The 27,500-nt window shown below is 46.2% G+C and overlaps 2 protein-coding genes across 13 annotated transcripts in view; one reads left to right on the plus strand and one right to left on the minus strand.

Moving 5' to 3' along the window:
* sh3glb2a (SH3-domain GRB2-like endophilin B2a) overlaps positions 1 to 10,911 on the plus strand; it is a 28,616-nt gene extending 17,705 nt beyond the window's left edge. For 4 of the 12 annotated variants that reach the window (XM_042100598.1, XM_042100600.1, XM_042100599.1 and 1 more), the window contains 7 exons: positions 286 to 348; positions 3,825 to 3,893; positions 4,022 to 4,111; positions 4,447 to 4,547; positions 6,122 to 6,136; positions 7,040 to 7,235; positions 7,729 to 10,911. In XM_042100598.1, the coding sequence (XP_041956532.1) occupies positions 286 to 348; positions 3,825 to 3,893; positions 4,022 to 4,111; positions 4,447 to 4,547; positions 6,122 to 6,136; positions 7,040 to 7,235; positions 7,729 to 7,836 (642 nt within the window). In that variant the 3' untranslated portion in view covers positions 7,837 to 10,911. The remainder of the gene's footprint in view (positions 1 to 285; positions 349 to 3,824; positions 3,894 to 4,021; positions 4,112 to 4,446; positions 4,548 to 6,121; positions 6,137 to 7,039; positions 7,236 to 7,728) is intronic. The other 8 variants (XM_042100603.1, XM_042100606.1, XM_042100605.1 and 5 more) reach the window with 4 other exon arrangements.
* LOC121715177 (proline rich transmembrane protein 1B) lies at positions 10,878 to 19,117 on the minus strand. Its single transcript, XM_042100622.1, has 4 exons — positions 18,897 to 19,117; positions 15,248 to 16,038; positions 14,632 to 14,760; positions 10,878 to 11,702 (listed from the first exon to the last, which is right to left on the minus strand). The coding sequence occupies exons 1-4, from the start codon at positions 18,904 to 18,906 to the stop codon at positions 11,556 to 11,558; spliced, it is 1,077 nt and encodes a 358-aa protein (XP_041956556.1). The 5' UTR covers positions 18,907 to 19,117; the 3' UTR covers positions 10,878 to 11,555.
* Between the last annotated feature and the right edge of the window lie 8,383 nt (positions 19,118 to 27,500).

Genomic DNA, 27,500 nt, shown 5'->3' on the forward strand with positions numbered 1-27,500 from the left:
AGTCTGATAGTGATGTTATACTGATTAGAGTTTAGCAGTAGGAATCTGATAGTAATGTTATACGTTAATGGTTAGCAGTAGGAATCTGATCATGTTATACAGACTGCTGTGTGCACTGGAGGTTTAGGTGTTTAGGTGGCTGTGTGCACTGGAGGTTTAGGTGTTTAGGTGGCTGTGTGCACTGGAGGTTTAGGTGTTTAGACTGCTGTGTGCACTGGAGGTTTAGACTGCAGCGTTGGAGGTTTAGGTTCCTCTAGAAATGGCGTGTTGGCTCTCTGCTTGCAGGCTGTTCCAGACTTCCAGGAGACCAGACCGCGCAATTATGTTCTGTCTGCCAGTGCATCAGCGGTAAGCAACACACACACACACACACACACACACACACACACACACACACACACACACACACACACACACAGTGACTCGTATGGATGCATGAGACGCACCCTACTGACCTCCTTCATCCTGGACTCTGACTCATACTCACAGCTCTTTCACTCTGTCTCTCTCTCTCTCACACACACTCTGTCTCTCACACACACACACTCTGTCTCTCTCTCACACACACACACACACACTCTGTCTCTCTCTCACACACACTCTGTCTCTCTCACACACTGTCTCTCTCACACACAATTTGTCTATCTCTCACACACACACACACTCTGTCTCTCTCACACACTGTCTCTCTCACACACACTCTGTCTCTCTCTCACACCCACACACACTCTGTCTCTCTCTCACACACTGTCTCTCTCTCACACTCTGTCTCTCTCTCACACACACACTCACACACACACTCTGTCTCTCTCTCTCACACACACTCTGTCTCTCTCTCACACACACTCTGTCTCTCTCTCACACACACACACTCTGTCTCTCTCTCACACACACACACACTCTGTCTCTCTCTCACACACTGTCTCTCTCACACACACTCTGTCTCTCTCTCACACCCACACACACTCTGTCTCTCTCTCACACACACACACTCTGTCTCACTCTCACACACACTCTGTCTCTGTCTCTCTCTCACACACACTCTGTCTCTCTCTCTCACACACACTCACACACACTCTGTCTCTCTCTCTCACACACACTCTGTGTCTCTCTCACACACACACACACACACACTCTGTCTCTCTCTCACACACTGTCTCTCTCACACACACTCTGTCTCTCTCTCACACCCACACACACTCTGTCTCTCTCTCACACACACACACTCTGTCTCTCTCTCACACACACTCTGTCTCTCTCTCACACCCACACACACTCTGTCTCTCTCTCACACACACACACTCTGTCTCTCTCTCACACACACTCTGTCTCTCTCTCACACACACACACTCTGTCTCTCTCTCTCACACACACACTCTGTCTCTCTCTCACACACACACACTCTGTCTCTCTCTCACACACACACACTCTTGATTTGTATTATTCTTATAGTAGGGTACCTGCTGTCCTACTTACTGTAGATTCTCTCTCTCCCTGTTTTACACACACACACACACACACACACACACACACACACACACACACACACACACACACTTGCATCTCTTGTATGGTAGGGCTCCTACAGTACATGTAGTCTTTTCTCTCACTATCTTGGTCTCCCCCTCCACACACACACACACACACACACACACACACACACACACGTGTGCTCATTGAAATACTCTCTGTCCTTCCACATTCCACAGGACATTCCATATCTGATTGCATGACAACTAGCACTTTTGTTTGCTGGAATTTGTTTGCCTCCAAAATATGTGTGTGTAAGTGTGTGTGTGTGTGTGTGTGTGTTTGTGTGTGTTTGAGTGTGTCTCAGTGGGCAGAGGTCATTGTTTTTTGATGTCACCAGTTTTTTACTGTGAGAATGACTGTGGTGACCAGAGGCCTAGTAGCCCAGTGTCCAGTGGCTAATAGTGAATGGGCCTATTTTTGACCTCAGTCATGTGACCCTGTGTGTGTGTGTGTGTGTGTGTTTACTTGTGTGTGTCTGCTTGTAAACACACACACACACAGGGTCGCTTGTATGTGTGTGGCCATGTGGAGCTCAATAGACAGACAGCACTCTGTCTTTCCCTGCGCCATGGACACCACGTGGCAACACACTCATACATGCTGTGTGTGTGTGTGTGTATAAGTATAAATACTCTTTTGATCCCGTGAGGGAAATTTGGTCTCTGCATTTATCCCAATTCGTTCATTAGTGAAACACACTCATCACACAACACACCCATCACACAGTGTACACACAGTGAGGTGAAGCACACACTAATCCCGGCACAGTGAGCTGCCTGCAACAGCGGCGCTCGGGGAGCAGTGAGGGGTTAGGTGCCTTGCTCAAGGGCACTTCAGCCGTGCCTACTGGTCGGGGTTCGAACCAGCAACCCTCCGGTTACAAGTCCGAAGCGCTAACCAGTAGGCCACGGCTGTGTATGTGTATGTGTTGTGTTGTGTTGTGTTGTGTTGTGTTGTGTTGTGTTGTGTTGTGTTGTGTTGTGTTGTGTTGTGTTGTGTTGTGTTGTGTTGTGTTGTGTTGTGTGTGTCTGAGTGCTTCTGTGTGCTTCTGTGTCCTTGTGTTTTAGTGGAGTGTATTTATGATGCAACTCCTACGTGGTTGGAGGATAATACAAGGATAGATAATTGTCATACAAGATGAGTGCTGAACCTTTTTCTACAGTCATTGGTCATACATGCGTGTGTGTGTGTGGTTTGGGGTCCTGCTGGTTGGTGTGTGTGTGTGTGTGTGTGTGTGTGGTTTGGGGTCCTGCTGGTTGGCGTGTGTGTGTGTGTGTGTGTGTGGTTTGGGGTCCTGCTGGGTGGCGTGCGTGTGTGTGTGTGTGTGGTTTGGGGTCCTGCTGGGTGGCGTGTGTGTTTTGTCATTTGTCACTTGAGTATTCCTGTGTGCTGTGTTGTTGTAAAAGTGCTGAAGAGGAGTGTTTCTGTATTAGTATTGGTGTCTCTGTGTTTCTGTATTAGTATTGGTGTCTCTGTGTTTCTGTATTAGTATTGGTGTCTCTGTGTTTCTGTATTAGTATTGGTGTCTCTGTGTGTCTGTGCTGGCCCCAGGTATTAGTATTGGTGTCTCTGTGTGTCTGTGCTGGCCCCAGGTATTAGTATTGGTGTCTCTGTGTGTCTGTGCTGGCCCCAGGTGACGAGGAGCGGTTGAACATGGCCTTGTGTCTGGACTGGCGATGGACACAAGTGGTTTCATCAGTCTGTTTCGTGTGAATGTGCTAAACCCTTTGTTTTGGCTGTAAATAATGCATGATGCCCTTGCATAATACTGGCTCCATTGTGCTGTCACTGTAGTGTAGTGGCCGTGGTTGGCCCCTCTGTGGTGTCATCAGTGTCCCTCATAGAGCACAGCTGCTGCATATACAGCTCTGGGAACAATGAAGAGGCCACTGCACATTTTTCTGATGTCATTCTAAGGTTGCTGAGTGACATTCGAGTGAGTTGACGGTCATATTCAAAATTAAGAGATCACTGCAGCTTTGAAAATGACTGTCAACTCCTTCAAATGTCACTCAGCAATTGTAGGATGACATCAGAAAAATGTGCAGAGGTCTCTTCATTTTTTCCAAAGCTGTATGTGTTCACTTGACCTCTGTTTTGTCACAATAACACATTATTGGTATTCTACTGTGATGACTGTAATATTCTAACCTGAGAACACCTTTACTAATTTTTATGTTATCGGAATGTGTTTGTTTTTGTGTGTATAACCATTGTGACATCATAAAGAATGCATAGTAATCCATTATGATGTTGTCCTTAGTGAATGTTTGTCTCCATTGTGACATCAGAATGTGTCTCTCTTTCCCTTCCCGTGCGGCCATGGGCTCTCTCAGCTGTGGACTGAGGAGGTGGACAAAGTGAGTACGACATGACCCCCAGGGACACCTTGGGACATATTTCAGTGAGATGGAAAGGGTATGGCAAGTGAAGTGGGACAGGTTTAGTAGGATTTTTGTCGAGTCATTTTGCTCTGTCTCTGTCCCAGGCCGAGCATGAGCTACGTGTGGCCCAGACGGAGTTTGACAGACAAGCGGAGGTGACACGCCTCCTGCTGGAGGGAATCAGTAGTACACATGTGAGTTTGGAACACAGCACACCTGCCTCACTGAGTACAAACTGTTTCAAACCGTTACTCTTTTGAAGACCTGTTTCTTCTTATATAAATATTTTGTTATTTTTATATTATATCTATATTTTCTATTATATTTGTTATGTTTTGGGACCCTTTTGTATATGCTCCCTTGGTATCATGCCCATTGCATTAGTGTTGATGGCACCTTGCTCTACCAGTGGACCAACAGGGGAGATACTCTGACACCTGAACTCACAGAATGGGTTGAGTAGTGGTGTATATTTCAGTGTGTCCCTGTAGGAGTTACATTTTTCTGCTCTGCATGTCTGGTCTGTCAGGTGAACCACCTGCGCTGCTTGCATGAGTTTGTGGAGGCCCAGACGGCCTACTACAACCAGTGCCACCGCGTCATGCAGGACCTGCAGAAGGAGCTGGGCAGGTAGGACACCCCCCCCCTTCCTCCCCCCGGTTCCCCTCCCCCCCCGGTTCCCTTCTGACGTACGTGACTTCTGACTCTGCTTCTTATGCACCCCCCCGCCCCCCCCACTCTTCCACCTGCACACCGCCCAGACTAACACCAACCGATTCCAACAGCAGTCCAGCACCTTAGCTTGGCAAGTCAGGCAGGTCAGCCTGCGGTGTTTCTTCAGCGTCATGTCTGGATGTCCTTCTTTATTCTCCAACAGTTAAGCTTATCTACTGAATAATGAATAGTTTGGGCTGTTAAATCTTCATGAATCTTTTAGCATTGCACATCTATTAGGAGTATGCTCGGCCTCCTTATCCAAAATGTGTTACCTGTAAACTGTGACTCCCTAGAGATTGGGTGATGTGTTACCTGTAAGCTGTGACTCCCTAGAGATTGGGTGATGTGTTACCTGTAAGCTGTGACTCCCTAGAGATTGGGTGATGTGTTACCTGTAAGCTGTGACTCCCTAGAGATTGGGTGATGTGTTACCTGTAAGCTGTGACTCCCTAGAGATTGGGTGATGTGTTACCTGTAAGCTGTGACTCCCTAGAGATTGGGTGATGTGTTACCTGTAAGCTGTGACTCCCTAGAGATTGGGTGATGTGTTACCTGTAAGCTGTGACTCCCTAGAGATTGGGTGATGTGTTACCTGTAAGCTGTGACTCCCTAGAGATTGGGTGATGTGTTTTTCTTTGACTCCTTTCTACTCACTCAGTAACCCTGATGGCAGCTGGCTTTGGAACTAATTAAAGTCCTGTTCTGGCCCTGATCTAGCCTTGATTTAGCCCTGATCTGTCCCTGATCTAGCCTTGATTTAGCCCTGATGTGGCCCTGATCTAGCCTTGTTTAGCCCTGATGTGGCCCTGATCTAGCCTTGATTTAGCCCTGATGTGGCCCTGATGTGGCCCTGATCCAGCCTTGATTTAGCCTTGATTTAGCCCTGATGTGGCCCTGATTTAGCCTTGATTTAGCCCTGATCTGTCCCTGATGTGGCCCTGATCTAGCCTTGATTTAGCCCTGATCTGTCCCTGACATTGACTGGACTCGTTCCAGAGTGAGCTGCTATGCGACTTCCCTAACTGTGCGTGTGACTCCCTGTGACCTTCCTAACTGTGCACGTGACTCCCTGTGACCTTCCTAACTGTGCACGTGACTCCCTGTGACCTTCCTAACTGTGCACGTGACTCCCTGCGACATTCCTAACTGGGTGTGTGACTTCCTGTGACCTTTGTAAATGTGCGTCTGACTCCCTGCGACATTCCTAACTGTGCGTGTGACCTCCTGTGACCATCCTAACTGTGCGTATGACTCCCTGCGACATTCCTAACTGGGTGTGTGACTTCCTGTGACCTTCGTAACTGTGCGTGTTACTCCCTGCGACATTCCTAACTGTGCGTGTGACCTCCTGTGACCATCCTAACTGTGCGCGTGACTCCCTGCGACATTCCTAACTGTGCGCTTGACCTCCTGTGACCTCCCTTACTGTGTCCATGTCTGCTTCTTACCTCCCTAACTTTGCTCTCAAATTCCTCCCCTGCTCATAGCTCTCATGCGGATGCGTAAGTACTGTATGCCAGAAACCCCATTTTTGGTCTTGCATTTTTTCACAAAAGGCAAATCCAAGCTGCTAACTGGATAAAAACACAGGCATCATCATCATCAACAAAATCATCTTTATCATCAGAACAACAGAACAGGACACTTTTCATTCACTCTTAAGATCCTGATATAGAAAGCTACAGTAGATAGAAATCATCAGTGATAAACATAATTACCAATTGCTGTTATTGTTTTCAATCAAATTCCAATATAAAATGTCAAAGCAAAACCTATATAGTGCAGCTGTAACTTATTTCACCATTTATTCCCCAGATTTCTTACATTTACATTTTACATTTACATTTAAAATTTACATTTCTCATCAGCAGAACCTCTGTTCAGCAGCTTTAACATATATTTATTTATTTTATCTAAGGTTTATTTGACAACATATTTATTTATTTTATCTGAGGTTTATTTGACAACATATTTATTTATTTTATCTAAGGTTTATTTGACAACATTTATTTATTTTATCTAAGGTTTATTTGACAACATATTTATTTTTTTAGCTAAGGTTTATTTGACAACATATTTATTTATTTTATCTAAGGTTTATTTGACATGGACATTGCACATTAATAAACTAATTGTAAATGTGGCCGAATTGTTTTTTTATATCTGTTGTCCGAGGTGAGATGCACCTGAAAGAAAAGAGTAAGAGAAACATTTGTAGATTGGTTTAAATGTTTCTAGATCTGGGTGAGCACAGTCAGAAAAAATAGACTTCCATATTGCTTCACTGAAGCCTCACACTTACATGATAGCCATGAGGGAAAGAAATATACATCATGGTACAAGCAAACGGAAAAGAATAAAGAGGAAGACTAATGGAGTGATTGGACGGTCCACTCTCTCCTCAGGTTCTCCAGCTCCTTCGGGAGGAACCCTGGCTCCTCCCCGGACCCAGTGGCATCTGCGTCCAGTCCCACGGCGTCGGAGACAGACGTGCTCCAGATCGAGGAGGTCCAGCCGCCGGCCAGTGGCACACGCAAGGCCAAGGTGCTGTACGACTACGACGCCGCCGACACCAGCGAGATGTCCCTGCTGGCCGATGAGGTGACACACCCCCTACTCCTCAGATTTTTCATCGACTCACATATAATTTTATTTACATGACTTTTTAAAAAAGTAATAATATATATATACACATTACTTTTAGTTGAATGACTTAGTCGAGTGGTGAGTGAGAGCTCAATACAGGTGCATGGGAAGTATCAGCCCACTAAGTCCTAACAGGATGTAGTTTTTTAAATGTAAATAAAAGTGAATAATATTGAGGCTTTAGGTCCTTGTGTAGTTTTGCAATGTAAACAAAGATTGTTTGAGTACATAAAGATTGTTTTTGTAAATAAAGATTGTTTGTGTACATAAAGACTGTTTTTGTAAATAAAGATGGTTTGCGTACATAAAGATTGTTTTGGTAAATAAAGATTGTTTTTGTAAATAAAGATTGTTTGCGTACATAAAGATTGTTTTGGTAAATAAAGCTTGTTTGCGTACATAAAGATTGTTTTGGTAAAAAGCTTGTTTGCTCTCTGCTGTGTTCCAGCTCATCACAGTGTACACGGTGCCAGGCATGGACTCTGATTGGCTGGTTGGAGAGAGGGGAAACCAGAAAGGGAAAGTGCCCGTCACGTACCTTGAACTGCTGAGCTAAGAGGTTAAAGGTCATCAGCTATCTACGCACACACACACACGTCATACTCACACAAACATTCACACACACACACATATGCACACACACAGACGCATGCATGCATTCGGACACACACGCACACAGAGACACACACACACACACACACACACACACACACACACACACACACACACACTACACAAATCACAAATTTATTTGAGTACACTTTTACAGACTATTTAAGAAGTACATAGTCCATTGACACACGCACACACACACACACACGCACACACACACATGCGCACACCCATACACACACACACACACACACATACACATACATGCTTACAAACACACACATACACACTTGCACACACACGCATACTCACACACTCCATGTTGACCTCTAATGAAGAATTGTCAGGTCAAATGAAGCCAAGCCAAGCGAACCCTGAGAGTTTACATTCTGCACTGAGAGCCCTGCAGCTTCCTCATGGGTCTCAGCGCTCCCCAGTCATGGGTCTCAGCGCTCCCCAGTCATGGGTCTCAGTGCTCAACTCATGGGTCTCAGCGCTCAACTCATGGGTCTCAGCGCTCAACTCATGGGTCTCAGCGCTCAACTCATGGGTCTCAGCGCTCCCCAGTCATGGGTCTCAGCGCTCAACTCATGGGTCTCAGCGCTCCCCAGTCATGGGTCTCAGCGCTCAACTCATGGGCCTCAGCGCTCCCCAGTCATGGGTCTCAGCGCTCAACTCATGGGTCTCAGCGCTCCCCAGTCATGGGTCTCAGCGCTCAACTCATGGGTCTCAGCACTCAACTCATGGGTCTCAGCGCTCCCCAGTCATGGGTCTCAGCGCTCAACTCATGGGTCTCAGCGCTCAACTCATGGGTCTCAGCACTCAACATGTTTCTATTTCCACGTGCGGAGCTACAGCTGGTGCCATCTTGCTTTATATGTGCCACCCGTTTATTTAACACCACACGCACAATATGTGTCACCAACCCCTGTTTCTTAGTGTCACTAGGATTATTCTGGACCCTCCATTACATACACACACACACACAGGCATATGTACACACACACGTGCACACACACACACACACGCACATATACACAATCACACACACGCACGCACACACACACACACACACACACACAAAGTTTCTTCTCCTTAATATTTTTTTCCTCTGATTCTGACAGCATGCATTAAAAAGCTGACATACAGTTGATATACAACAACTGAGAGAAAACCAAATAAACATCCCAAGAACACTACCAAGAATACTCGTCTGCCTAATCAGTGGACGGACTGCATGACTGGCCACTGCTGCCCTCAGTAGCGGTAGCGTCCGCGGCTAGCTCATGTCCTTCCTGTCCCTGCTCCGTGCCTCTCACAAACACTTCCTGTGTCCCTCAGATGCCTCATGCCAGCTCAGCAGTAGGGAAGGTCAAAGGTCAGTGTTCAATGACGCATGACCTTCCTCTCCTACTGTTTGCTGACACATGACATTCTCCCTCTCTCTTTCTCTCCCTCTCTTTCTCTCTTTCTCTCTTTTTCTCTTCTTTCCGTGTCTCTTTCAACCATACAAAAAAAATAAACACATAATTATACATGCAATTCTTACTACAGAAAACACAAAATAAAAATTGTATTTACACACACACACACACACACACTCCTCTTTATTTTAGGACCCAGCTTGTGGGCTGTGCTGCCTTACAACACTCCACCAAAGGTCCCAGTCACAAGATAAACCCCGCCTCCGTTACATTCTCTGCTGCTTTATTGGTCTCCTGCTCCCTAAGTCCCGCCTCCGTTACATTATCTGCTGCTTGATTGGTCTCCTGCTCCCTTAGTCCCGCCCCCGTTACAATTTTCTGCTGCTTTATTGGTCTCTTGCTCCCTCACTCCAATTTGGACATCAACAGCCCTTTGACTGGCACAAGAATTAGCCAATGACTTTACATTTACTGTACATTTATTCATCTAGCTGATGCTTTCACCTGCGTTACATACAACAATACACAGATGCTCTTCCACGCCAAGCAGATGCTGCACTCTCAACAAAATATCCATTGACTCTAAAAGTAGGAAAAACACACACCTGCTGGACGGTAAAATGCTCTGCAATGTCAGCATGCAGGACTGTAACCCAGGTGAGGGCTGAGGTCGGTCTGGATCAAGGTCCATGTCTGAACTGCCACAGGTCATGATTTGATAATATATCTTTAAATACTCCAAACATGCTTGATGAACTGCTATGTGTATCTGTGAGCCATGTTGTTTTTTTAAAATTTAATTTGATGCCGCCACATTCCATGTGCCGCCATGTTTACGTGATTAAATGCGCTACAAGTCTCTCCTCTGCTCTGCCTTGTGTTGGTTCCGTTTGAAAGCCCTGTCTGCCTGCCGTGTTGCTGACTCCCTGTAATAACACTATAGAGCCTGTTGGACTCTTAAAAGCAGAAATAGCAATCAACCTACAGACGCATGCACACACACACACACACGCACACACGCACACACACACACGCATGCATGTGAGTGTACTGCCACCTGTTGAGGCGTGTATTATGTACTGTTTATAACACACACAGTGATGACATGGCCATGCACACAGCACCCCTGCGGTCTGCCTGGTGGTGGAGTATGTGTGTTTTCCAGCGTCTTTCTCTATGTCGTTTTACACAGCGCGCTAGCGTAGCACGCTAAGATGAATGGAGCACTATGATTGTGTCTGTACTGTCTGCCTGAAGGGGGCCTTTGTTTTGCAGCTTTGTGTTGATGTTTGTTAAACTTTATTTCTTCTGTTTGAGACTTTGGATGTCCACAGACCAAAGCACTGAAACTGACACACACTTCAGTGACACACACACACACACACACACACACACACACACACACACACACACACGCTCACATAGACACCAAGAGCCACTGTCTAGGTCTGTACTACAGCTGCGGTATCGCCCCCTGTTGGTTGATGTCGGTCTCTCTGCCTTGATTTCCTTTGTATTTATTGCCTGTTCCTAAAGCCATGCTGATTGAATGAAAGCTTACTGGAATGTAATAAAATAAGCTTTATTGATACATATTATGATTTACATGTGTTTTTTTTATCTGCAGAACGCAAACCATCATATTATACAATATATGTCAACCACTGAAGAGCAAGTTTATGTTTTTACACATTTTCTGATTTTGAAAGTGCTTACTATGTAGTAATATTATTTACATAATTGTTTAACAGACATGTTCCCAAATGAACACACATGCACATTTCTGCCTAGAAAGCACCTTGAACACGTCGGTGTCGTGAGGTTTAGGTCTTACATAAGTTATATATTAAGGCAATGGTAATAGTTTATGTCTTACATAAGTTATATTTTAAGGCAGTGGTGCTAGTTAAGCACCGAAGGCAATCTTTACACACATTAGCTTATTCATTATACGCTGGTCAGCAATAGAATAGCCAATACACTCTGAAGAAGGGCGTCTGGCCCGAAACATCCGTGAGCTGTTTAAAACATTTGGAAAGTACTGTTGAGTGCTGTTCTTGATTTAAAAACTTTAAATCCATTACCCCAGTCTAAGGTGTTGAGTGCGTTATTCCATTTTTTTGCAGTGGTAATGTTTGAAATTATTCAACCAAGTCTTCAAGATTCCAAGACTGTTGTAGGCTGTCTTACCCAGCAATATATGGCGTAAATAACAAAACAAATAAATAGTGGATATCTCCTACACACAGAGAGCAATGACCGCATATATGATCCAGCCCACGCACACAAACACACCAAACATGAGGCTGAACATCACCAGCAAACGAGCCTTCTGAGACGCCCGCTCACCGCCTCTGATGTCACCGCGCGCCAGGGCTGCCCGTGTCTACAGGTGGAGAGAGTGGGGGAGAGAGAGAGAGGGAGGGAGGGATGGAGGAAGGGATGGAGTGGGGGGGAGGGAGGGATGGATGGAGGGGCAGAGAGAGAGAAGGAGGGATGGACCGAGGGAGTGGGGGGAGGGAGGAATAGAGTGGGGGAGAGAGAGGGAGGGATGGAGGGGCAGAGAAAGAGATGGAGGGATGGAGTGGGGGGAGAGGGAGGGAGGAATAGAGTGGGGGAGAGAGAGAGAAGGAGGGAGGGAGAGTTACAGGAGGGACACACACACAGGAGGACATTATGTGAGACCCACTGGTTAATTATCTATCAGCTGGCCTGGACTTTCACCACAGTAAATCAACCAACCAATCTGTCTCTGCAGCTGTCTTTTCGATCCTCATTAGGGGGCCAAACAGAGAAGCTGCGTCAATCGTATTGTTTTGGTTCTCGTTTGTAAATGACTCACTAGCTCTTACAATGTGACCTATCCTTGTAGAGTCAGAGGTCATTGTGAGTAGAATAGAGTAGCTAACTGTGCCCACCTCGTATGAGTATAGAGTAGCTAACTGTGCCCACCTCATAGGAGTATACAGTGCTAACTGTGCCCACCTCGTATTAGTATACATAGCTAACTGTGCCCACCTCATAGGAATATATATATAGAAAACTGTGCCCATCTCGTATTAGTATACATAGCTAACTGTGCCCACCTCTTATTAATATACAGTGGCTAACTGTGCCCACCTCGTATGAGTAAGTATACATAGCTAACTGTGCCCACCTCGTATGAGTAAGTATACATAGCTAACTGTGCCAATCTCGTATGAGTATACTGTGCCCACGTCATAGGAGTATAGAGTAGCTAACTGTGCCCACCTCATATTAATATACAGCAGCTAACTGTGCTCACCTCGTATGAGTATACATAGCTAACTGTGCCCACCTCGTTTGCGTATACATAGCTAACTGTGCCCACCTCATAGGAGTATACAGCAGCTAACTGCCCACCTCGTATGAGTATACATAGCTAACTGTGCCCACCTCGTATTAATATACAATAGCTAACTGTGCCCACCTCGTATTAGTATACATAGCTAACTGTGCCCACCTCATAGGAGTATAGAGTAGCTAACTGTGCCCACCTCGTATTAGTATACATAGCTAACTGTGCCCACCTCATAGGAGTATACAGTGCTAACTGTGCCCACCTCGTATTAGTATACATAGCTAACTGTGCCCACCTCATAGGAATATATATATATAGAAAACTGTGCCCATCTCGTATTAGTATACATAGCTAACTGTGCCCACCTCTTATTAATATACAGTAGCTAACTGTGCCCACCTCGTATGAGTAAGTATACATAGCTAACTGTGCCCACCTCGTATGAGTATACTGTGCCCAATTCATAGGAGTATAGAATAGCTAACTGTGCCCACCTCATATTAATATACAGCAGCTAACTTGTGCTCACCTCGTATGAGTATACATAGCTAACTGTGCCCACCTCGTATTAGTATACATAGCTAACTGTGCCCACCTCATAGGAATATATATATATAGAAAACTGTGCCCATCTCGTATTAGTATACATAGCTAACTGTGCCCACCTCTTATTAATATACAGTAGCTAACTGTGCCCACCTCGTATGAGTAAGTATACATAGCTAACTGTGCCCACCTCGTATGAGTATACTGTGCCCAATTCATAGGAGTATAGAGTAGCTAACTGTGCCCACCTCATATTAATATACAGCAGCTAACTTGTGCTCACCTCGTATGAGTATACATAGCTAACTGTGCCCACCTCGTTTGAGTATACATAGCTAACTGTGCCCACCTCATAGGAGTATACAGCAGCTAACTGTGCCCACCTCGTATGAGTATACATAGCTAACTGTGCCCACCTAGTATTAATATACAATAGCTAACTGTGCCCACCTCGTATTAGTATACATAGCTAACTGTGCCCACCTCATAGGAGTATAGAGTAGCAAACTGTGCCCACCTCGTATTAATATACAATAGCTAACTGTGCCCACCTCGTATTAGTATACATAGCTAACTGTATGCACCTTGTATTAGTATACATAGCTAACTGTGCCCACCTCGTATTAGTATACATAGCTAACTGTGCCCACCTTGTTGGGCAGGCGTGGCCTACTGGTTAGCACTTCGGACCTGTAACCGGTCGAACCCCAACCAGTAGGCCCGGCTGAAGTGCCCTTGAGCAAGGCACCTTACCCCTCACTGCTCCCCGAGCGCCGCTGTTGATGCAGGAAGCTCGCTGCGCTGGGATTAGTGTGTGCTTCACTTCACTGTGTGTTCACTGTGTGCTGTGTGTGTTTCACTAATTCACAGATTGAGATAAATGCAGAGACCAAATTTCCCTCACGGGATCAAAAGAGTATATATACTTATATATATACTTATACTTGTATTAGTATACATAAATAACTGTGCCCACCTCATAGAAGTATAGAGTAGCCAACTCTGTCCACCTCGTATTAGTATACATAGCTAATTGTGCCCACCTCGTATTAGTATACATAGCTAATTGTGTCCACCTCATAGGAGTATAGAGTAGCTAACTGTGCCCACCTCATAGGAGTATAGAGTAGCTAACTGTGCCCACCTCGTATTAATATACAATAGCTAACTGTGCCCACCTCGTATTAGTATACATAGCTAACTATGCCCACCTCATATGAGTATAGAGTAGCTAACTGTGCCCACCTCATAGGAGTATAGAGTAGCTAACTGTACCCACCTCATATGAGTATAGAGTAGCTAACTGTGCCCACCTCGTATTAATATAGAGTAGCTAACTGTGCTCACCTCGTATTAGTATACATAGCTAACTGTGCCCACCTCATATGAGTACAGAGTAGCTAACTGTGCCCACCTCGTATTAGTATACATAGCTAACTGTGCCCACCTCGTAGGAGTACATGAGGGCGACCAGTCCGCTCATCAGGCAGCAGAAGATGGTGACCAGCAGCGACTCCACCAGGTAGTCTTTAGGGAGGGGGGGCTGGTCCTCCCCCAGGGATGACCCATTCATGTACTACATAAGGGAAACACATGTGACGGTCAGCAAGGTCTGCTCTCAGCCGGGTGAAGCTTCAGGCTTCAGACAAAGCTGGTCCATAGAGTATTCCAGCATGTTTGTGTGTGGGTTTCATTTATTTAAGTATGCTTGTAATATAACATTAATAGTTGAATAAATAGAGGATCTGTATCACAGTATTGTGTGGGTTAGTGAAGGCTATAGCCTATTATATATACAGTATGTTGGAGCAATATGGTTCTATATTGTATATATGTTGGAGTAATATGGTTCTATATATGTTGGAGTAGCCTAATATGGTTCTACATTTTATATATGTTGGAGTAATATGGTTCTAATGGCACAAAACATACAATTTCTTGGTGTTTTTGTTCTTTTGACATTATGAAATATTGAAACTAAAGAAATAACCAAATGATGATAACATATGCATTGCATTGACTAGTCCTGGCAGCAGTGTGTACAGCAGAGCGGTCTGACTTACGATGGCGTAGGGCGGGTAGCTGGCCGAAGGCATGAACTGGGGCTGGAAGAAGCCGGGGGAGTTCGGGGTGGGCTGGCAGGCCATCACGGCCTGGCCGGAGTAGTGGGGCGGGGGGTAGATGAGGTACGTCAGCTTTGGGTCGGGGGGGCTGTAGGGTGGCGGGTCTTCGGAGGCGTGTGGGAGGTCTGGAGCGTGGATGGTGGTAGGGGCGTCGCCCTGCGCCCCCCCCGCAACGCAATCGTCCACGAGCCGCCTGTCAGGGAGGTGTGTGTGTGTGTGCGGAGGATAGGGCGGGGGATAGGGTGGGTGTATGGTCTGGTTGCTGTCGGTGTCTGAGGAGGGGTTGATGGTCTGGTTGCTGGCGCTGTCGTAAGTGAGCTGATTGGTCAGGTTGCTCTCAGTGTCATAGGGTCGGTGGACGTGATGGAGACTGTCAGCGTCGGTCAGGGCATGAGCCACCTGGAAACTATCTGTGTCAGTGAGGCTATGGACCGCTCTCTGATTCTCCGAGTCGTTCATGCTGTGAGCCGTTTGGAGACTCTCCGAGTCGATCATGCTGTGAGCCGTTCGGAGACTCTCCGAGTCGTTTGCAGTTCCTGATGTCTGGATGCTGTCTGTGTCGAGGACAGGGCAGGCCGTCTGGACGTGCTCGGACTCGTGAGCTGGGCAGGGGCGTGGGCTTGGGTTTAGCTGGGGCCTGGAGCGCAGGAAGTCCTCAGGTTCTATTACCCCCTGAGGGGCAGATCCCACCCCCAGGAGGGGGCCAGGAGCCGCAGGGGGTGGTGTGGGGTCTGGAGGTAGGAGAGAAAAGATGGAGAGACAGATAGAGAGAAAAGATGGTAGAGAGAGAGAGAAGATAGAAGAGAGAGAGAGAAGATGGAGGAAAGAGAGAGAAGATGGAGGAGAGGGAGAGAGAGAAAATGGAGGAGAGAGAAAAGATGGAGGAGAGAGAGAAAAGATGGAGGAGAGGGAGAGAAGATGGAGGAGGATGGAGGAGAGAGAGAAGATGGAGGAGGATGGAGGAGAGAGAGAGAAGATGGAGGAGAGGGAGAGAAGATGGAGGAGGATGGAGGAGAGAGAGAGAAGATGGAGGAGAGAGATGGTAGAGAAAAGAAAAAGATAGAGACAGATAAAGAGAGAAAAGACACATTTACTGTAGAATACTGTATGACCTCATATAATATATACATTTAGAATGCTGTATGACCTCATATAGACCCTTTCCACAAGGTAAACAAAAACAATGCTTGAACGTTCTATTTGGGCCCCAATCTACTTCCTCTGCATTAAGATAACATATGGAATGTTAAAAAGGAAGTCTTGTGGGGCCAACTATGATGCTGATAATGGAACTCTCTTGAAAGGGTCCATAATATACATTTAGAATACTGTATGACCTCATAAAATATATTTTATTTTTTTTAGAATCAGAATGTTTTAGCTATACAAAGTGAGTGTGAATAAAGGTAATCTAAATAGAAAATAAATTATAATGATTGAAATCAATCCAAACGCTCAAGGCAATCCAAACTTTTCTCATCTGTTACAAATTAAAGCGTTTTTTAGCTTAATTGACCTTAACTTAACAGCTTCGGAGTCATTGGAATGGTTATATGACTTTTTCTGGGGTGAATGGTGGCGCCCAAGGCAATCCAAACTTTTCTCATCTGTTACAAATGAAAGCTCTAACAGCCCTAGAGACTGTGAGCGGGAAAACCAGCCTTGCAACTTCGCCAGCCTCAGAGTCAGAAAGTCTTGCGGTCTTGCGATGTAACAAATTGCTTTACGGCACTACACACATAACACGCCAGGCACCTGCTAGAACAAGGTAGCGATGGAGATTCTCAGCCATTCGTCATGGCAGAGCCAGGGAGCGGAAGCAGAAAGTGAGTAAACCGTTGTCGGAGGAACAGGGAAAGAGGAAACGGCAGACTGACCGAGTGAGGAGAAGCTGTAGGGGAGCTCTGCAGAGAAAACTGACAGCAAAAAGCGATAAAACAGCGAAGAGGAAATTGCCAAAACGGCATATAGGGCCCCTTTAAGTAAACAACTGAAAGTACACAGGTAGATTCATGAAACACAGATTATCTTTATTTAACATACAGCAACTTACCACTGATTATCCGGACAGAGTGCCTATTATCAGCATTAACCAACAAGAGACCTCCTCTACAATTAATTTCCAATCAGTAATCTGTGTACAAATCCTCCAAAATAATATAATCAACATTCTTGTATTGAGAATACCACAGTGTGTGTGAGATAAAGAGAGAGAGAGAGCAACACTTCCAATACAGTTCCCAACTGTTACCAAAGCAACTTTGAATTGAATTGAGAGAAAGAGAGAGAGAGAGAGAGAGAGAGTCATGGGGAGTCAGTGAAAGTTTCAGTGTTCAGGCAACAGTGGATGTTGAGATGCATTTCCTGTCTGAATTATAAATGGAATTAAAAACACAAAGTATCCTCACACCCTTTCTGGCTACCTATCCTATTGGATACCAGAGAGGTGCAGGTGTGTGTGATTGTAGGTGTAAGTGTATGTGTGTGTTGGACGAGAGAGGTAGAGGTGTGTGTTTGTAGGTGTACGTGTAGGTGTTTGTGTGCTGCAAATTCACATCCAACCTTAATCCAAATTTAATTACCAGCCACCTCATCCACCCAGTTCCCTCCCAAAAGAATACCTTAGTGGTTAACCTGAAGTCATCCAGATATCTTTTATTTTATCTTTGGTAGATGATACATGGTAGCACTGCTTCTGATCCAGGTGGAGAAACATAGATGGAGCTGTTTTAGAGCTGATTTAGAGTTGTGTGGTAGATGGAGTTGCTCTAGAGTTGTGTGGTAGATGGAGCTGATTTAGAGTTGTGTGGTAGATGGAGCTGATTTAGATGGAGCTGATTTAGAGTTGTGTGGTGGATAGAGCTGTGGGCATTGACCTACTTTTAATTTGGAAACTTTGGTAAGTTGGCTTGTTTAATTCAGCAGTTATTGAGTATCACTCTCTAACATGCCCTAGTGTGTGGTGGTGGTGGTAGTGTGTGTGTGTGTGTGTGTGTGTGTGTGTGTGTGTGTGTGTGTGTGTCGGTGCATCACCACTCTGTCTGTGGCACATTGCCAGAGAAAGAAACTTAATGAACCTGCACACACAGACGCGCGCTGACACTGATACACTGATCCCAGTACAAAAACAAATGGCATGGAAACTATATAAAACACATATAAGCAGTAGTGCATTCTAACAGAGAGTTCAGTCATCACTAGTTATGAGGCCAAGCTGTGAATGTTTGTCCAACATGCCAGAGATTCTAGACTGAACTGTGACAATTCACCCTTTTGAGTGAAGCTGGACCTTCACTGCATTTCAATCCAAAAGTATTGCGTAATCATGCTTTTAGTTCTGTTCAACATTTCCTGAGAGCCATCTTCACCAAATGATATATTCAGTTTACAAATAAAAACACCAACCAGTCAAATGAAACAACTGCCTTGTTTGTTGTCTGAAATATATTATAATATTCGTTTCCAGTCAGATCAGATCAGACAGTTTTTTCCACTTTGAGCGTTTATGTGGAGAGAGGAGATAAGCAGTCTGTGTGCTCCTGTGTGGAGGCCTGACTGAAGGTCAGAAAGAGGGACGACCAGGCCTTACCAGGGTCCATGAGGGTAGAACTGTCTGCAGACCAGAGCTGGGGGTCGAAGATCAACGTTCCCAGGGGTCAGACGCTCATCAGGAGAACGTCCAACTGGAACGGCAGGAGAAGGAGAGTTCCATCGAGACAGAGATCACGAGAAGTGGTTTAGGAGCTTCTCATGCCGCGAGCTGAAATAACGACCGCACTTGGGTGATCCTCTTTCCTCTCTCTCTCTCTCTCTCTCTCTCTCTCTCTCTCTTTCTCTCTCTCACACACTCTCTCACAAACACAGGGTAGTATCATGTTTGTTTAATAATTGACAAGCCTTCCCCTGTACGTGTGTCTCTCTGCCTCTCTCTCACTGTGTGTGTGTGTGTGTGTGTGTGTGCGTGTGTGTGTGTGTGTATGTGTGTGTGTGTGTGAGTGTGTGTGCGTGTGTGTGTGTGTGTATGTGTGTGTGTGTGTGTGTGTGCATTTGTGTGTGTGTATGGTGCGTATGTGTGTGTGTGTGGTGTGCCTGTGTTATCAGTGTTTGTGTGTAAAGGACATGACTGTGATCCAAAATGTGCTTTGTCTATCTGCAATACTGTACAGTGCATGATTGTGTTGGTGTTCACAATATGTCCCAGGGCTTCGCTCTACTGCCGTCCCTTAGGCTGTCCAGACAAGACAAGTTATATTTCACAGCATACATCTCAATGGATATATATGCAGTGGACACACAGGTTACAGGCTGACCATGGCACACGCCTCAGTCAGTAGAATGCATCGGGAAAAAACTAAAAGAAAAGCACTGTTCACCAAGTCATGATGAAAAGCTATTCGTGCTGCACAGCAGCAGTTTGCTTACTGAGTGTAATCTTAGGTGTGATGCAGGTATGACAACTAGTACTGCCGTGGCAATACTACAATGAAATGTAACAATGAAATGTAGTGTTGCCGTGGCAATACTGTCAGTACTGGTGACGGCGGCCATGCACACGTTACAGGTTAACTTGGAGCCAACGGCTGGCCGTCACCTCGGGGCCTACTGATAGTGTGGCCATCCCAATACTGAGGGGGGTGGAGGCTGGGACAAAATGGGACACTAGCAAACTCTCTCTGTGTGTGTGAGAGAGAGAGAGTGGGTGTGTACTCTCAGATTTGATGTGTTGAATTTAGTTTGCTTTTTGGTTTATTTTGAATGTTTCCATGTAGCTGTGATTTAGATGCATGTAGATTTTTATTGATTTAATAAAATCTACCATAGCAAATACACATTCTCTACTTCAGTGCAATGGTGTAATGTTTTCTGATGACCACTAGAGGGAGAGCAAAGAACAATTGAGAGACAAGGGCTTAGGTAAAGAAGCGGGAGTTATTTGTCTCCCTTAAAAATATTCACTTAAAGCATTACTAGTATGATCAAAAGCAGTCCTCAAACCTCACTTATTTGTATTTCTGTTTAACTACTTATTTTATTTATGTTGTTTGCACACACACGCACACACACATACACATACACACACACACACACACACACACACACACTAGCACTTACTGTATATTGTTTGTAGTCAACATTGTCTTGGCTGCACTGAAACCACCAGACATGATGCTGCCTGTCACTCATTCCCCTGTAGTCCTCTCTGCTTGTACCTGTAGTCCTCTCTGCTTGTGTGAGCTCTATTGGATGAAAGAACACCTGTTTGTAACCTACAGACAGCACATACCTGTGTGAGAGGTGGGGGTGGGAGGGGATTCTGCCATCTCAATGTGATATATATTATGGCCGAATGCACAAAATGACTAATTACTAAACTTACTTATATAATGGAAATACTCTAATGAAAATAGAACATTGGTTTGTTCTCAAGACTGATAGGAAGGCACCTGCATAACTCATAGAGGTTTAAAGGGACACCAGGCAACGTTTTCGTGTTAATTAATCATCTTCGTAAGTCGGTATATGGTTAAATGACTCATTACGGGGCGAATGAAGGCTCTCTCGCCCGCCCCTACTGCCTGTAGGAAGAATATCCCACTTGCAAGTTCGGTGTATCCTACCCGCCGACCGAAGCAGGATCAGTTTACAGCACAGAGGGAGGCTAACAAAATGCTAGCGATTGTTGCAAACGTGTGTATAATGGCAGAGCCGGCGAAGAAGCAGCGAAAACCCTTGACGGAAGACGCAAAGAAAAGGAAAAGAGCTTCAGACCGAGCGAGGGGGAGTTTCGTAGAGAAAAAGCATCAGGCTTGCCAGGTGCCCCTTTAACTGTACTAGGCTGAGATGCCATCTGAGCTACAGTAATACGCAGTATATCCTCAAACAAATGCAATACAGCCTGCTCGCCTACACATAATGTTCTCATGTTCCATAGACAGCACCTCAGGCGACGCCATGATGCACCTTTATGATTTTTACCTAGAAATCTCCCTCCCCCGTGAAGCAGTACAGATAACTTCCTGTCTGCTTCCTGTCTGCTTCCTGCTTGAGGATTCCATGGTGCTTTGGAAGAGCTTACAAATATGTGATTTGTGTGTGTGTCTGTGTGTGTGTGTGTGTGTGTGTGTGTGTGTGTGTGTAAGGGCGGTCTCTAAGATAAGTTCCCTCAGTCCTCTTCAATCCCTTTTATTAGTTTGCAGTGTTTGGGGAGGTCGCCCTGTGGTGGCCTAAGGCCGAGGTGGGCATGCCGTACCTACACTGTGCCACTTTCTACAGGTCCAGGGTAAGATGGGCATGCCGTACCTACGCTGTGTGACTCGCTGCAGGGTCAAGCTAAGGTGGGCATGCTGTTCTGCGTCGGGGTCAAGATGAGGTGGGCACGCGTTGCTGTGTCGGGGTCAAGCTGAGGTGGGCACGCGTTGTCTACGCTGCGCTACTACTACACAGTGCAGGGTCAAGCCCTGCCAGCCAGGCCCCTGTCCTACCTGATTACTGGGCTCTCACTGAGATTACCAGAGACATTAAGGTCAGCGCATAGAGGGGCAGATTGGAGCTGGCAAGCTGCTTACTGTACTACTCTAGTGAGAGGCAGAAAGAGTGAAGGTTCATTGATGCAGTGGGAGGGGTGGAGGACTCGCACTCTTAGCCAATCACGCATGGCCATAAGAGGGGCTACGCTGCTGAACACACGCATGGCCATCAGGGGGCTACGCTGCTTAAAACACCCATGGCTATCAGAGGCCTACGCTGCTTAACACACACATGGCCATAAGAGGGGCTACGCTGCTGAACACACACATGGCTATCAGAGGGGCTACGCTGCTTAACACACACATGGCTATCAGAGGGGCTACGCTGCTTAACACACACATGGCTATCAGAGGGGCTATTGTACGCTGCTTAACACACACATGGCCATCAGGGGGGCTACTGTACGCTGCTTAACAAACACATGGCCATCAGGGGGGCTACTGTACGCTGCTGAACACACACATGGCTATCAGGGGGCTACTGTACGCTGCTTAACACACACATGGCCATCAGGGGGCTACTGTACACTGCTTAACACACGCATGGCCATCAGGGGGGCTACGCTGCTTAACCCACACATGGCTATCAGAGGGGCTACGCTGCTGATCACACGCATGGCTATCAGAGGGGCTACTGTACGCTGCTTAACACACGCATGGCCGTCAGTGGGGCTACGCTGCTGCTGGACCTGGCACCTGTGTGGTTTACTAATTTGTTCAAATGGATGTGTGGATTTGGGAGAAAGGCTTATCAAATGGGCAAATGGGTAAAACAATTGCAAAGAACAAAGCATTTATCATTACAGGCTGCAACTTCTCCCTTGGGTTTGGGTTGAGGCTAGGTTTATGGTGAGGGTTAGGGTTTGGGTTAGGGCTAGGTTTGATGGTGAGGGTTAGGGTTTGGGTTAGGGCTAGGTTTATGGTGAGGGTTTGGGTTAGGGCTAGGTTTATGGTGAGGGTGAGCGTTAGGGTTTGGGTTAGGGCTAGGTTTGATGGTGAGGGTTAGGGTTTGGGTTAGGGCTAGGAGTGAGGGTGAAGGTTAGGGTTTGGGTTAGGGCTAGGGGTGAGGGTGAGGGTCAACCCAACCCAGAAACTCTGCTCATGTCCGTGTTGAAGATGAGGGCTCCCTGGAGGACGATGTAAAGCTCTTCTACATTCTACACTCACAGAACAACTCAGAACAGCACAGAACAGCTCAGAACAGCACAGAACAGCTCAGAACAGAAGAAGTAAAAACTAAACATTATAAGAGCTGATGAATCATGTGATTAATTATTCATGATATTCTACACACTCACATCCCTGGACAGCTCAGGAAGAGCCTGTGCATCTGATGTCCAGGGCAGGGCAGGGCAGGTGTTATTAATGTGGCATGGCCCCACGGAGGATTACTGCATGGGACCATCAATGAACAAGTGCCCTGCTTGAGGCTTCTATGTAGACCAAAAATGAACTCTGCCATGCTGAGTTTTTGTGTCAGGATGGAAGAATGCTATTTTTTAAACAAAAAAGACAACAAAAGAGAATGATAAAGTTTAAAAAAACATGTGACACAAATGTCAAAGTCAGTTTCACACCCAAATGTTCATAAAGGAATTAGGTCAGGGTTAAAGAGAGAGAGTTAGAGAGAAAGTTTGTTTCATTTCTGGACAGAGCATCCCATTGTGTCCGAACAGTCCCCTCCATCTGATCCCGCTACTTCAGTGGGGTATAGTGCACACTGCTACTTCAGTGGGGTATAGTGCACACTGCTACTTCAGTGGGGTATAGTGCACACTGCTACTACAGTGGGGTATAGTGCACACTGCTACTACAGTGGGGTATAGTGCACACTGCTACTACAGTGTGGTATAGCAGTGCTGCTGCATCAGTGGGGTATAGCAGTGTGGCTGTGCAGTGGGGTATAGCAGTGCTGCTACATCAGTGGGGTATAGTAGTGTGGCTGTGCAGTGGGGTATAGCAGTGCTGCTACATCAGTGTGGTATAGCAGTGTGGCTGTGCAGTGGGGTATAGCAGTGCTGCTACATCAGTGGGGTATAGCAGTGTGGCTGTGCTGTGGGGTATAGCAGTGGGGTATAGCAGTGTGGCTGTGCTGTGGGGTATAGCAGTGGGGTATAGCAGTGTGGCTGTGCTGTGGGGTATAGCAGTGGGGTATAGCAGTGCTGCTACATCAGTGGGGTATAGCAGTGTGGCTGTGCAGTGGGGTATAGCAGTGTGGCTGTGCAGTGTGGTATAGCAGTGTGGCTGTGCTGCTTCAGTCTCTCTTCTCTAAGCTGCTTGAGCTGCTGAGAAGCCGATTAGAGAGACTCTCAGGTCTCTGTCTAAAGCTTTCCCCACTCCTCTGGATTGACAGCGCTAGGCTAGCGTTAGCATTAGCCGCTCCTGATCGGCTCCTCCCGACTCCTTTACCCCCTGCAGACAATGACACTCAGGAGACACATCTGACTGACTCTGTGAATGACCTTTAACACGATTACTTATCTGGACACAGCAGGCCTGACATGTATCACACACGCAGGGCAGCTGGGCTAGCCGGAGAAGCTTGGGTGCCACTCTGGGGGCAGTTTTAAAAACACAGTCATACTAAGTATATACTCTTTTGATCCCATGAGGGAAATTTGGTCTCTGCATTTATCCCAATCCGTGAATTAGTGAAACACACACAGCACACACACAGTGAGGTGAAGCACACACTAATCCCGGCGCAGTGAGCTGCCTGCAACAACAGCGGCACTTGGCGAGCAGTGAGGGGTTAGGTGCCTTGCTCAAGGTCACTTCAGCCGTGCCTACTGGTCGGGGTTCGAACCGGCAACCCTCCGGTTACAAGTCCGAAGCGCTAACCAGTAGGCCACGGCTGCTGCTTCACAAGACTGCATAACCATCTCATAACCATGTTACTGTATAGCACATGTCACAGACATCAGGACAGCTCCACTGGCCAGTGATTTGGTAATTGTCATGATGGCTCTCTGACTTTTATTCTAGCTTAATGTCATGCCAGGACATCTTACTTTGGAGAAGAACCAGGCCAGATGTATCCAGTTCATTATCATCTAGGAAATGCTGAATAAGGCAAGAGAGGTACTAACAGTTCAAAGCAGTTCCAACTAATAATAGAACACATGCTTGGACATCTCTGCTGGAATACCTCTTCTGTAAACAAGGTTGCTTCCAAACACTGTCTTTTGTCAGCTTATCTTAGAGTGGAAAAGTGCACGTATCAAAAAAGCAACACTTTACAGGTCATCTGTAATATAGTAAGCCAAAATTGGAATAGAGGGTTTGCTACTATGTTGCAAGAGATGTCCGTGTTCCAGAACAACATCTCACATGTCAGATGTCAATGTCAAATATCTCTGAATGTCCAGCAGATAAAGAAACAAGTATCTTCATGATGTAAGCACAACATGACTCCTAGCACCAGTAACGACTGAATTAGTCTCAACATGCTTTAGAGACCCCCGAGTCTGAACCCTCATGCAGCAGCAGCACTAAGACAGCAACTGGGCAGGGAAGGGGAACTCCCTTTGTAACAGGAAGAGACTTTGAGTGCCACCGGGCTCCTGAGGGCCCATATAAGGGACTGGTCCATCCTAGTCCAGCTCGTAACTATAACAGAACCTGCTAGTCCAGTATGTGGATGGTTCCTACTGAGAGTACAGCAGTAGAGTGACCTCAGATCTGCAGTCTGATGTGCCTCCGTAACAGAACCAGCTCACACTGGAAGCACAGCAGTGGACTGAGCGTAGCAGAACCAGCTCACACTGGAAGCACAGCAGTGGACTGAGGAAAGGTTGAGGTCACCGCTGTGCCCTTCATCCTGAGCTGCTCCTGGGACACTGGCCATTGTAGTATGTATAGTGTAGTAGTTGATGTATAGTGTAATAGTTGATGTATATAAGTTGTAGTAGTTGATGTATAGTGTAATAGTTGATGTATATAAGTTGTAGTAGTTGATGTATAGTGTAATAGTTGATGTATATAAGTTGTAGTAGTTGATGTATAGTGTAGTAGTTGATGTATTGTAGTAATTGATGTATATAAGTTGGTCTGGGGACACTGGCCCTTGTAGTAATTGATGTATATAAGCTGGTGTATATAAGTTGTAGTAGTTGATGTATATAAGTTGATGTATATAATTGATGTATATAATATATAAGTTGCTTTACATAAAAGCTTCAGCCAAATGAATAAGAGAGTGAGTAGGTTAGACTGAGCCTGATACCACTCAGTCCCAAAGTTCCATCTCTGTGGAGGAGTGCATCCCCTCATCCCTTCCTCCTTTATCTATCTCTCTCTCTCTCTCTCTCTCTCTACCTTGTTATTTCCTGCAGGCCTCCTCAGCCCCTCTCATCTCTCTGCACCTCCTTCGCTCTCTGCCCGAGGCTCTGACAGCGCTGAGAGGGGAGAGGGGAGGGGAGGGAAGGGGAGGGAGAGGGGAGGAGAGGGGAGGGGAGGGGAGGGGAGGGCAGAGGGCTGTTGTTGTTCTTGGATGGCAGGCTAGCTCTGCTAAATCATGTCTGGTGTTTTGAGCTAATCAGATTAGCCGTGTTCTGTCTCCCAGTGGTGACTTCACCACTAGGCTGGGCTGGGTGGGTATGGGGGGTAGCTAGCAGCAGCCCCCACTGCCCCACTAGGAGACTGGCTAGAGGGGATGTAAACTGGGGTGTGCATCTCCAACAACAGCTCCTTTACCCATCACTGGTGCAGAGGGTGTTGTGCCTAGATGCTGGGGGTGGTGGAGGTGGAGGTTTCACTTACGCGTCCTTTTAAACATACTACATAAGGTTGAATTAAAGGTTGACAGGAAGGATTTCATCAGTAGCAATGCTTTTTGCAATCTTATCAAGTTTGACTGTAAACTTGATAGAACTGGAGGGGGAGGTGGTGGTGGTGTTGGTGGGGTTTTTCCGAACTCAAACATGGGTGTAGGGGGTATTTGGGGTATTTAGAGAAGTACAGGGGCAGATGGTTTTGTAGTACCCAAACACAGCCCTCTTACCCTCCCTGTGTAGGTGATGGGGATATTGAGGGGGGTGGTACCCAGACACATACCCTCTTTGCTCAGGTTTGAGAGGGGTGGGGGTATTTTAGAGAAGTGACCCTTTGAAATCCACAGGTCTTTGTGTCTGAAGGCCTCTGCTTTGAAATGGAGATAAAGGAAGAAACATGTGAGACAGAGTGAGTGATAGAGAGCGAGTATATGCTTATATATATGTGTGTGCGTGTGTGTGTGTGTGTGTGTGTGTGTGTGTGTGAGATGTGTGAGAGCGAGAGAGAGAGAGAGTGTATGTGTGAGTGTGTGTGTGTGTCTGTGTGTGTGTATGTATTTGTGTGTGTATGTGTGTGTGTGTGTATGACTCACATAAAAAGGTGGAGTGGTGCCATATCTGCTGAATGAAGTGGAACTCTGGGAAAAGGATTACACACACACTGGGCAGAGGGCAGGGGACCACAGGCCTCTATAAATCTACCAGCATGTGTGTGTGTGTGTGTGTGTGTGTGGAGGGGGGTCTCTGAGGAATGAGCCCTTCAAAAACTCCCCTACTGTTGGAGAGGTGGAGCTGAATTCCCAGAGGAGGCCAGTCAGGTATGTGAATGTGGAGGGGAATGCGAGTGTGTGTGTGTGTGTGTGTGTGTGTGTGTGTGTGTGCGCCAGTGTGTGT

The sequence above is a fragment of the Alosa sapidissima genome, chromosome 8 (genome assembly GCF_018492685.1).
Source record: "Alosa sapidissima isolate fAloSap1 chromosome 8, fAloSap1.pri, whole genome shotgun sequence".
Taxonomy (NCBI): Eukaryota; Metazoa; Chordata; class Actinopteri; order Clupeiformes; family Clupeidae; genus Alosa; species Alosa sapidissima.

Excerpts from the sequence above, each read along its gene's own strand:
- LOC121715177 (XM_042100622.1), bottom strand. Across the intron at positions 14,761-15,247 it reads GCTACCCGCCCTACGCCATC|TACATGAATGGGTCATCCCT; the intron begins GTAAGTCAGACC and ends TCCCTTATGTAG. Across the intron at positions 11,703-14,631 it reads CCCTCATGTACTCCTACGAG|ACACGGGCAGCCCTGGCGCG; the intron begins GTGGGCACAGTT and ends CTCCACCTGTAG.